The sequence below is a fragment of the Neophocaena asiaeorientalis genome, unplaced genomic scaffold, assembly GCF_003031525.2.
Source record: "Neophocaena asiaeorientalis asiaeorientalis breed wild unplaced genomic scaffold, Neophocaena_asiaeorientalis_V1.1 scaffold669, whole genome shotgun sequence".
NCBI classification, from domain to species: Eukaryota; Metazoa; Chordata; class Mammalia; order Artiodactyla; family Phocoenidae; genus Neophocaena; species Neophocaena asiaeorientalis.
Genome location: NW_020174694.1, coordinates 1009420 through 1021764, shown reverse-complemented (window position 1 = coordinate 1021764; position 12345 = coordinate 1009420). Strand labels below are relative to the sequence as shown.

Below are 12345 nucleotides of genomic sequence, written 5' to 3'. Positions count from 1 at the left end.
CCTCAGATAGTTCCCATTGTGTGAATCTCCATTCTAACTTCATGCTCACCCCGGGAATATGAAGTGCCATCCAATTCCATGAGGTGGTATATCACCCGTAACACAGAGCATCTCATACCTAAAAGCCGTTTCGTCTGCGGCAGAGCCTGGCTTGTTCCCAGTAACAGCGCATCAACCTGCTTTTTATAAACTGCTAAAATTTGTGCGAGACGTGTGTGGTTGCTTGATATGTTTCATCTCTGCTGGCAAAGTAACCAACAGAATAAAACCAGTAATAAAGTAATTATATGTATGTACAGTGATGTACCTTCCAATCTCAAGGTGTGAAAGGGACCCAGGTATTTCAGGGCAATTAAATTGAAATCTGTGATGTAGTAGCACGTATTTAAAGAGAAAGATTATTTAATATCAGTTATCTTCAGTTAGCACCCCATATTACTTTTTAACATTCCTTAGAATATGTTTGTATTATAAAGACATAGTGAACATGCGTCTTTGAAGTTGGGAGGTACAGACCATTACTATATCAGTAAGGTACATAACTCTATTGTTATATAATCAGGATCTTCAATGTTTGTCTCCTGTGCACTTTATGGTCCTTTTTTCCCCCATTCTGTTGAATAATGGAGCTCTCTCAAGAAATGTCTGAGAAGTGCTTGTTCTTATATTTACTTGGGTCCTGCAAATCAGAATGGTTCCTGTTCTGTCTGTGATTTTTTTGTTCTCATTTCTTCTATTTCGAAAATATGGAAATGTTGAAATGCTTCCTTGGTGTAAGTTATGTGAAATGTATGCTTTCCATATTTCTTGCAAAACCAAGTGATTTCCGTTAAATCAAGATTGCTTTTGCTCTGTTTGTGGTGCTAATGTTTTTCTCGTTTGTTCTATGAAGTAAGAGCACTCTGTACTGTGTCCTGGTTCAAAGTGTTTCTGTTGTTATCTGGCAATTGTAGGGGGAGGAGTGTCTCCAGCTGTGTGGCCTGAACTGAGTGATACACCAGGTGGACTAACAGACCCCAGGGGAGGCATGCATGACACCTCCCAGCCAACTTTTAAGAAAGATGCTTTGCTTGGTAGCAAATTTAACAAACCTTCACTACCCAGTAGCTCTCACAACCTGGGCCAAACAGAAGTGAGTAAAGTAAGTGAAACAGTTCAGGAAGAGCTTTCCCCACCACAACAGAAAGCAGCTGTTAAGGGGGAAAGTAAGTCTGACCCTCTGAAGAAGAAGAAGGATCTAGGTGAGAATTGAAACAGTAAAAGCGTCCTGTCTGTTTCCATGAGTGTCCTCACCACTCGTTGTCCAGATCACCTTCTTCCATCTGTGTTCATTTTCATCAGTGTTCATTCTTAATTTCACGTTTTCAGTTATCCATTTGTAATACTTTTGTTTAATGAGTTGTGAAAATAATTTTATAGGGGTTTGGCTTTGACACATAATTCATTGTGCTTAATGACAATAGAATATTTAAAGTAATTTGGTTATAGAGTCTCTTTGGTTTAACAAGCAGACACACCTTTGGCCTCATTTTGCTAAGAGAGTTAGATATGAGAGGGGAAGGATTTGATACTCATAGCCTATGGGAGGTCTTTCGAAATATCCGTGTTTGGTAATAAATGGATAGGAAAAATATTTCACAAAATAACATTTTATCAGGATCATAGTTTTTAACTTCTGTTTTTCATCCTCAGGTTTTCAAATTACCTTCACATTTAATTCAAATAAACATAAGAAACAATATCTCTTTGAGTTGTCATGAAAAGTTTAACAGGGCATTATAATCACATATTCTATTATATATGATCCACATTCCCAGAACTGATTTACTTAAGACTATTTATCAGTAAGGCTAATTACCTAATCAGAATTAGAATAGAAAGACTAATTATCAGTAATCAGAATTTTCTGATTAGGATATTTGGTATTTGTGGTTTATATATTCTAGGAGACAATGTTTTTCTTATCAAATAAAAATGAAATGATAAGCATATACTGGTAAATCATATCATGCCTCTCACCCATCCCCTATATATATCCCATCCCTAACTTCTGTAACCTTCTCTACTTTTTTTTTTTTTTTTTTTTTTTTCTGAGCCACCAGGGAAGCCCTTCTCTACTTTTCTGACACCTTTATTTGCCCCTTCAACTCAAGATGAGATAGGGTATTCATTTGAGAGTTTATATTCAACATTGCTCTGAAATAGAGAGAGAGAATAAGAAAGCTTTTCTTTAAAATGTAAAGAATGAAGGAGGTTGGTGATGGGGTAAAGAGAAAAAACGTATTTTATTTTTTAAAATCTTTATTGTTCTGAGAATCTTTTTGAATAAGAATGAGATAGTTCCTTTATCTCTGATAATCCAAATAAATATTCAGAAAATTCTTTTTAATGTTATTGCACATCTAGTGGATTTCTTTCCACCACCCCACCCTCTCTTTCTTTATCAAAAAAACATAATTTCAGTAGTTGACTGAAAGTTTCATCAACAAATCCACATAAATGAAGAAAGACTTTTAAAACCACATCCAAATATTTTTCTGGTTAAGCACTAATAAACACAGTGGCAGCTATGTAGTATTTTGTGCCATATGAATAATAATCGAGCATCAGGTTTAAAATACTGCAGCAAAAAGTATTATACTAAGAGAAAAATCACATGGCTGATTGTTCCTGTTTTTTAAAAAAGATTTTTAACACGGCATTTAGCTGAGCTCCAGTATATGATTTTTTTCTGTGTGTAGACAGAACCTATATAGTTGTAAGGTCTCACAAGGGTACATGGACCTGAGTGGTGAAATGCTAACTGTTTGGAAATATACAGAAATTCTTAATAAGCGAATCAAGGCAGAAATTGATATACATATGTCATTTTCCTCAGGGAGCAAATGAAAACAAAACCACATAAAGAAACAAAAATATCTTACTTTTTCATGCTATTGCTTTAGGAATGAAGAGGTAGCATGTACCTCTGTCCTAAAATTTAGAGTTGAGATATACAAAGTAGGATGAAAAATAATCAATAAAGATACATAAAGTATTGGAAAAAAGAAACAAAAATATATATCTTGGGAAAAATATTTCTTCTTATGGGGAACAGATCATTTTTCAGGATATTGTTAGCTATATTTCCAGGATATTGTTAGAAATACTAACATTTTGCTGTTAGTATCTCAAAACTTATTCCTCCTTGGGAGTGGAGGGGGCAGGTTCTTTTTATCTTTGGAGTAATAATTGCGGTGCAGTTTTTACTGTGTGTCAGTTTTTTTCCTCACATACCAAATTGATGCTAAGTTACTTGCTGGTGTCACGTTTTAGTTTTACACTACAGGACCTAGTGCCCTCACGTGTGTCACCAATGAGACAGTTTGATGCAGGTAGGATCATAGAAGCATTTCTGTCCACTCATGAGCTCTTCATATTGCAACAGCGGCACCATCTCCACCCTATGATATCACTTGTCTTGAAAGTTTTCGTGACTCAATGGTTCTTGGATGGAAGCAACCAGATAAGACTGGAGGAGCTGAAATTACGGGCTATTATGTGAACTATCGAGAAGTAATTGACGGGGTACCAGGAAGATGGAGAGAAGCCAACATCAAAGCTGTCAGTGATGAGGCATATAAGGTAAGTGTGTGGCCTTCAGTAGTGCTGGGTGTCATATGTCTGTTGACACACCACATGCACACAATGCACACACATGCACATACATGCACATGCCCAGCACCTTGTCAATGATTCCTGTCATTTCTCCAGTGTCCTTTGCCTGCAGTGACATGACTTTTGTGACAAATATACAAAGATGAATAGAAATATTTTGGCTTACCAGGCGGTATGTGTATTTTCTGATTTATACATATAAACATAATTTCTTCAAATATTTAGTATGGAGTATATACTTTTAATGAAAACTTATGTTTTTTACAAAAATTAACTCACAAAGTATCTGTAACAATATGCTACTAGTTTAAGAGTCCCGGAATCCAAATGACTGGATTTTTGACCTTCAATGTCCAAATCACGAAGAAAAAAGGGACATGGACCCGATGGCCAGACTCAGCTTGCCCTCTGTGAATTGGCCCCTGTCATAGTGCTCTGATAGCCACCAAGGGGCACTTCACGTGTCCACCCACGAGTTTCCCTGCTACACGTGGGCCTTCACTGCTCGGCCCACCTCAGAGCACCTGACGGGTCTCACTATTACCATAGCTACTGGCTCCCCTCTTTACAGCATCATCAGCTAGACCCAAGTCACCACCCCTCCCTCACAGAACCCCAAGCTGTGAGAGCAAGAGCAGGGTGAGGCCCGGGGAATGGTGCTTTCCCCAACTGAATGTCACATTCTTTTAACTTAACATCTAATATTTATGAAATATCACACGCATACTGAGAATACATAAAACAAAATGTTATTTTATTTATTTATTTATTTTTGCGGTACGCGGGCCTCTCACTGTTGTGGCCTCTCCCGTTGTGGAGCACAGGCTCCGGACATGCAGGCCCAGCGGCCACGGCTCACGGGCCCAGCCGCTCCGCGGCATGTGGGATCTTCCCGGACCGGGGCACGAACCTGTGTCCCCTGCATCGGCAGGCGGACTCTCAACCACTGCGCCACCAGGGAAGACCCAAAATTTTATTTTTAAGATTCTTCCATGTTGGTACAAGTAGCTCTGACTTTATTGCTGTGTATTCCATTATATGACCATCTCACAGTAGACCTTCCCATTCAGTTATTGATTGACATGGGGCATTGTAAGCCATATCAAACAATTTAGCTATGAACATTTTTGTACATGCCTGCTGGCACATATGTGCACTAGTTTCTCTAGGTTATTACCCACAAGTAAAATTGCTAGGCCAGAGAGTCTTGTTTATTTCCAACTTCACCACATAATTCTCTGCTGTTTTTCTGAAGAGTATGAGAATTCCCAATGCTGCACATCCTTCCAGCACTTGGTGTGTTCACACTTTTCCTGTTTCGACAATCTGGGTGTCAAATGAGTCTGAACATCTTTTCCTGTGTTTATGGTCCATTTTGAAATCTTTCATAGCATGCCTAACAAGGTTTTTGCCCATTTTTCTAATGGGTTTTCTTATTGCCTTGTGAAGTTCTTTAAATATTTTGAGCATAAATCCTTGTTGGCTATGTAAGTTGCCTATATCGTCTCATTGGCTAGACTTTTCCTCTCCTTATGGTGAACTACACCTATTTTCTTGTCAAATTTATTGTAGTCAGATTTACCAACATTTGCTTTGCCATTAGCGACTTCTGTGCCTTTTTTTTTTTTTAAGAAATGCCTTCTAGTTCAGGAATCCTGAAAGCCATGGCCCCAGCTGGGACCATGCTATATAGATTATATTCTAAAGGCTTTACAGTTTGCCACTTACATTTAAGTTATTAATTCACCTATAAATGTTGTGTATGATGTGAAATAAGGGTCAAAATTTTTTTCCCTTTTATGGATACCCAGCTTCATGATAAAATCAGGTGTAGACTGGATCATGGATACAGATTTGTCTTGCCTTAAATCATACAGTAGGTAAACTTTGTACTCAGCTGGTTCCATCAGTACCTCCACTTATTAAGCATTTTTAATGCTCAAAGGATTATTTATCGTTCATGGATTTTTTTTTGAATTTTCTTTTATTTATTTTTTCATACAGCAGGTTCTTATTAGTTAACCATTTTATACATACTAGTGTATACATGTCAATCCCAGTCTCCCAGTTCTTCCCACCCCCATTTTTGATTTCTTCAGTGATCTCTTGATTATTTAGTAACGTACTGTTTAGCCTCCATGTGTCTGTGTTTTTTATGGTTTTTTTCCCCTGTAATTGAATTCTAATCTCATAGCGCTGTGGTTAAAAAAGATGCTTGATATGATTTCAATTTTCTTAAATTTACTGAGGCTTGATTTGTGACCCAATGTGATCCATCCTGGAGAACTTGGCCTCTCCCGTTGCGGAGAACAGGCTCCGGATGCGCAGGCTCAGAGACCACAGCTCGTGGGCCCAGCCGCTCTGTGGCATGTGGGATCTTTCTGGACTGGGGCATGAACCCACGTCCCCTGCATTGGCAGGCAAATTCTTAACCACTGCGCCACCAGGGAAGCCCAATTTCCTCTTTTGTAGCTGTTAGCAGTTGCCTTGTGTATTGAGGTGCTCCTATGTTGGGTGCATATATATTTATAATTGTTATATCTTCTTCTTGGATTGATCCCTTGATCATTATGTAGTGTCCTTCCTTGTCTCTTGTAACATTCTTTATTTTAAAGTCTATTTTATCTGATATGAGTATTGCTACTCCAGCTTTCTTTTGATTTCCATTTGCATGGAATATCTTTTTCCATCCCCTCACTTTCAGTCTGTATGTGTCCCTAGGTCTGAAGTGGGTCTCTTGTAGACAGCATATATATGGGTCTTGTTTTTGTATCCATTCAGTGAGCCTGTGTCTTTTGGTTGGAGCATTTAATCCATTCATGTTTAAGGTAATTATCGATATGTATGTTCCTATGACCATTTTCTTAATTGTTTTGGGTTTGTTTTTGTAGGTCCTTTTCTTCTCTTGTGTTTCCCACTTAGAGAAGTTCCTTTAGCATTTGTTGTAGAGCTGGTTTGGTGGTGCTGAAATCTCTTAGCTTTTTCTTGTCTGTAAAGCTTTTTATTTCTCCATCGAATCTGAATGAGATCCTTGCCAGGTAGAGTAATCTTGGTTGTAGGTTCGTCCCTTTCATCACTTTAAGTATATCATGCCACTCCCTTCTGGCTTGTAGAGTTTCTGCTGAGAAATCAGCTGTTAACCTTATGGGAGTTCCCTTGTATGTTATTTGTCGTTTTTCCCTTGCTGCTTTCAATAATTTTTCTTTGTCTTTAATTTTTGCCAGTTTGATTACTATGTGTCTTGGCGTGTTTCTCCTTGGGTTTATCCTCTATGGGACTGTCTGCACTTCCTGGACTTGGTTGACTATTTCCTTTCCCATGTTAGGGAAGTTTTTGACTATAATCTCTTCAAATATTTTCTTGGGTCCTTTCTCTCTCTCTTCTCTTCTGGGACCCCTATCATGCAAATGTTGTTGTGTTTAATGTTGTCCCAGAGGTCTCTTAGGCTGTCATCATTTCTTTTCATTCTTTTTTCTTTATTCTGTTCCGCAGCAGTGAATTCCACCATTCTGTGTTCCAGGTCACTTATCCGTTCTTCTGCCTCAGTTATTCTGCTATTGATTCCTTCTAGTGTAGTTTTCATTTCAGTTATTGTGTTGTTCATCTCTGTTTGTTTGTTCTTTAATTCTTCTAGGTCTTAAACATTGCTTGCATCTTCTTGAACTTTGCTTCCATTCTTTTTACAAGGTCCTGGATCATCTTCACTATCATTCTGAATTCTTTTTCTGGAAGGTTGCCTATCTCCATTTCATTTAGTTGTTTTTCTGTGGTTTTATCTTGTTCCTTCATCTGGTACATAGACCTCTGCCTTTTTCATCTTGTTTATCTTTCTGTGAATGTGGTTTTTGTTCCACAGGCTGCAGGATTGTAGTTCTTCTTGCTTCTGCTGTCTGCCCTCTGGTGGATAAGGCTATCTAAGAGGCTTGTGCAAGTTTCCTGATGGCCAGGACTGGTGGTGGGTAGAGCTGGCTGTTGCTTTGGTCTACTTGTCTGCTGATGGGTGGGGCTGGGTTCCCTCCCTGTTGGTTGTTTGGCCTGAGGCTACCCCACACTGGAGCCTACCCAGGCTCTTTGCTGGGGCTGATGGCGGACTCTGGGAGGGCTTACACCAAGGAGTACATCCCAGAACTTCTGCTGCCAGTGTCCTTGTCCTCATGGTGACACATAGCCACACTCCGCCTATGCAGGAGACCCTCCAACACTAGCAGGTAGGTCTGGTTCAGTCTCCTAAGGGGTCACTGCTCCTTCCCCTGGGTCCTGATGAGCACACTACTTTGTGTTTGCCCTCCAAGAGTGGAGTCTCTGTTTCCGCAAGTCCTGTTGATGTCCTGCAATCAAATCCCGCATGCCTTCAAAGTCTGATTCTCTAGGAATTCCTCCTCCCATTGCCAGACCCCCAGATTGGGAAGCCTGATGTGGGGCTCAGAACCTTCACTCCAGTGGGTGGACTTCTGTGGTATAAGTGTTCTCCAGTCTGTGAGTCACCCACCCAGCAGTTACAGGATTTGATTTTATTGTGATTGCGCCCCTCCTACCATCTCGCTGTGGCTTCTCCTTTGTCTTTGGATGTGGGGTATCTTTTCGGTGAGTTCCAGTGTCTTCCTGTCGATGATTGTTCAGCAGTTAGTTGTAATACTGGTGTTCTTGCAAGAGGGAGTGAGAGCATGTCCTTCTACTCATTGTCTCCTCTTTTAAAGCCTAGTTCATGGATTTTTTTCACATTAATACATTCCATCATTTCTATTTTGCAAATGTTTTCACATTTATTATTTTACTACATATATTTACCCCCACAACAACCCAGTTCATACTGAGGGATATAGAAAATATGAGATCACTCAGTAAAGAGCAGAAATATTATAAGAATTTGAGTATTTTGATTCCAAGATTAGAATTCATTTAATTTTCATCTGTACATGCATTCGTTTTCTGTTGCTGTGTAACAAACTACCACAAACTGTCCCTGTTTGTGGTATCACAGTTTCCTTGAGTCAGGAGTCTAGGCATGGCTTAGCTGGGTCTTCTGCTCAGGGTCTCACAAGGCTGCAACCTAGGTTTCAGCTGGACTGCATTCTCATCTGGAACTCAAGTTCCTCTTCTAAGCTCACTGTTGTTGGCAAAATTCAGTTCCTTGCAGCTGTAGGTCTGAGACCCTCAGCTCCTAGAGGCTGTCCTTCTCCAAATGTGAGTGGCTAAGCAGTTTGAAAAACAGTATTTGCTTCTTCAAGGCCATCAGGACAGTGTTTCTCTTTAGGCAGGGCCCAAACCCCATTTTAAGAGTTTCTATCTGATTAAGTCGGTCCTTTGGAAAAACTCACTTTCCCTCCTGTGTGTTTCTCCTTTGCTCTTACACTACTTCACACTCACAACACTTCTCAGACACCAGCTGGGTGTCCTACAATTTAACTCAATTCTGACACTGTCTCCCTGAAGATAGACTCAGGTCCCACATGTAAAGGGTTCAGTCCCTCAAGAATAACCCTGCCCCCACTTCAGATGCCAGTTGAAAGTCCAGGATGTCACCTGTGCTTCTGACCAACAGACTATAAATCAATTTCCCACAACCTCCTCCTTGAGTTTGATTAATTCACTAGAGTGGCTCACAGAACTCAGAGAAACATTTTACTTACCAGATTATCAGTTTATTATAAAAGGTATAAATCAGAAACAGCCAGATAGAAGAGATTGATAGGTCAAGATATGGGGAATGGGCATGGAGCTTCCATCCTCTCTCCAGACCACCACTATCCCAGCACCTCCATGTGTTCACCAACCTGGAAGCTGTCTGAACCCTGCTCTTTTGGGGTTTTATGGAGGCTTCATTACATGGACTCACTTGATTAAATCATTGGCCATTGGTGATTGAACTCAATCTCCAGCCCATCTTCCCTCCCCGGAGTTCCAGAGGTCTGGGATGAGGCTGAAAGTTCCCACCCTCTAATCACATGATTGGTTCCCTTGGCAACCAGTCCCCATCCTTAGGTGCTTTCCAAAAGTCACCTCATTAACACAACAAAAGATACTTTATAACTGTCATCACTTAGGAAATTCCAAGTGTTTTAGGAGCTCTGTGCCAGGAATGGGGACAAAAACCAAATATATATATCTTATTATAAATCACAACATCATAGGTGCGCCCAGGATAATCTATCTCCCTTTTGATTAACTCAAAATCAACTGATTAGGGATCTTAATTACATCTGAAATATCCCTCCTCCTTTGCCATGTGATATAATACAATCACAGGACTCATATTCCAATACCCCTGCCATGTTCTGTTGGCTAGAAGCAAGTCTCAGGTTTCACCCCAATGCAAGGGGAGATTACAAAAGGGTGTGATTCATTGGGGGGTCACCCTAGAGTATGTCCAACCCAGGAGGTAAATAAATAAAATGTTGAACCACTAGAAAAACAAACCTGAAATGTTCACTATCCATGATATTGTCCATGTTGCAGATTAGCAACTTGAAGGAAAACATGGTGTATCAGTTCCAAGTGGCAGCCATGAACATCGCTGGCTTGGGAGCACCCTCGGCAGTAAGCGCAAGCTTCAAATGTGAAGAGTGGACCATTGCTGTTCCAGGTAAACCGGGAAGACCATGTCTCAGCACTGAGGCTCAGAGTTTCTTCCAATGGAACCTACAACCTGGAACTAAATTTAAGTGGTACATATATACAGCTTCTAAGGGAGACAAATTCTCTCAGCCCCTTGTGTTTACGTTAAATATTTCTACAGTACTATGAAACAATAGGTACCAATATAAAACTGAGTATAAATTTCTTATATTCCAAATAAATCCTAGAGTCCCCATAGCTCAGCCTCTGCATGGAGTAGGATGGACGGAAGCACACAGTTTGAATGCCACTTGATTATTTAAAAGGAATTCTAATCTTTGCTTGTCTTCTTCAAGGCCATTAAAGGGCATCCAATTCACATCCCCCAGCAAAATTTCTTAAAAATGTCTTCTGGCACTCCCAAGTTGTGCATTCTCCCACTGCTCTGGAGCATTTCATTTATCAGCCTCCCTCCCCCATCTCCTCAGCCCCAGCCTCTGTGGCCTCCTTCCTGTGGGCTCCTCCTCCCTTGCTCCCAGCTCTTCACTGTACATACAGGGGACCTAACATGCCTGCCTAGGGCTTCAGTCCTGGCCTCCTGCCTCTTATATCTCTCCACTTAGCTCTTGAGTCCTTTCTGTCTATGTCAACTTTTTCCCAGCTCTGCATCACAATAAAGATCCTGGAACCGGACTGGAAATGCTCTCCTTTGGAGGTTGTCATAGAGGGTGGTTGACAGGGCAGGGATGAAAGTGGGGAGAAGCCAGAAACAGTTACCTATGCTTTTAACTTTTACACAGTCACAACAGTGAACAAATGTAAAAACTGAATACTAACAAATTTACTAAGTCATTAAGAGTCAGACTAGCAACGTAGTCAGTGCACGGGTTTTTTTTTGTTTGCTTTTTGTTTTTTAATTTTTGACCTCACCACACGGCATGGGGGGCCTTAATTCCCCGACCAGGGATTGAACCTGCGCCTCCTGCATTGGACGGCAGAGTCTTAACCACTGGACTGCCAGGGAAGTCCCTAGTGGATGGTTTTATTGTGCTTCCAATGGCACTAACTTCAAACACCCAAATACTTTAGTGCCACAGAATGACTAAATTCTCCCACTTGGGTTGGATATTCAGCTTGTTATAACAACTGCTACAGCACTGGCTCCAACCATGTTAGAACACCAGGCCACACTGGGCACACTGGGTGGATCCAGCCATGCCCCCAGTGCCACCCGCTTTCTCTATTTGAAACCTTAGTGCATTTGGAAGACCATCTTTTTTGCCTTCACTTAGTGAGCGTCCATCTGCATCACATCTCTATCAGGTGTGAATAAAAAGATTACAAGAGAAACTCAAGAGACGTTCAAGAGTTCACTCACCTTCAGTTAATACAAGAGGCAAACACACTGGCTTTCCTTTCGCCTTCTTGAAGCCGGCGATATTTCTTAAGTTCTTTCTGCCACCTACACAAAAGTGGGTCTGTTTTTAAATTCTTGCAGTTCCTAAATAAAGTTAAAATGTGAATGACGACAGACCAAGAAATTCTGAGCAGACCTGTGGAAAATGGTTTGATAGAGATATAGTTAGCAAAAGAGGTTGCAGGGTGAGTGCTCCCAACTCAGAGAAGTGAACGGGGCAGTCCTCCACCCCCACGGCCTCTCTTTTCCCAGATTCACCCTTGACTCACTGAGAAGTGTTGGGCAAGCCATGAGTCAAGAAAGCTTTATGATAGATGAGAGCATTTAGGACATTTTGTCGGATGAAGAAACAGACTCAGGTTAAATGGTACCCAGGAGGTCACACAGGCAATAAGTGGCAGTTAGGGTTGGAAACTAGGTCTGCTCATTCCAAGACACAAGGGGGTAGGAAGCAGCAGCACAGTGGTCCTTCTCTGGAAGAAAGGGCTGGTGCTACCTGTTGGGATGCCTCTCTGGCTTCTAAGGATGACACAGGACAATGGTCATAAAAACCCTTTGCAAAACAGAGCACTCCACACCAGCGTAAGGTACTGGTGTTATTTAAACCTATTTCCACAGAAGGCATCATCAGGAGACAAGGATGACTCATTGCCAGTGACCATTAAGCTGAGGAAAAGGGCCCAAAAAACACAGTGATCAATTGCAAAATGCCAAAG

General features: G+C 40.9%; 1 protein-coding gene across 2 annotated transcripts in view; it reads left to right on the top strand.

Annotated features, from left to right (window-relative positions):
- Window positions 1-12345, top strand: part of MYOM1 (myomesin 1) — a 129568-nt gene that overhangs the window by 72868 nt on the left and 44355 nt on the right. The window contains exons 17-19 of one of the 2 annotated variants that reach the window (XM_024758954.1): window positions 954-1241; window positions 3428-3624; window positions 10114-10240. In XM_024758954.1, coding sequence (XP_024614722.1) covers window positions 954-1241; window positions 3428-3624; window positions 10114-10240 — 612 coding nt within the window. The remainder of the gene's footprint in view (window positions 1-953; window positions 1242-3427; window positions 3625-10113; window positions 10241-12345) is intronic. The other variant, XM_024758955.1, reaches the window with a different exon arrangement.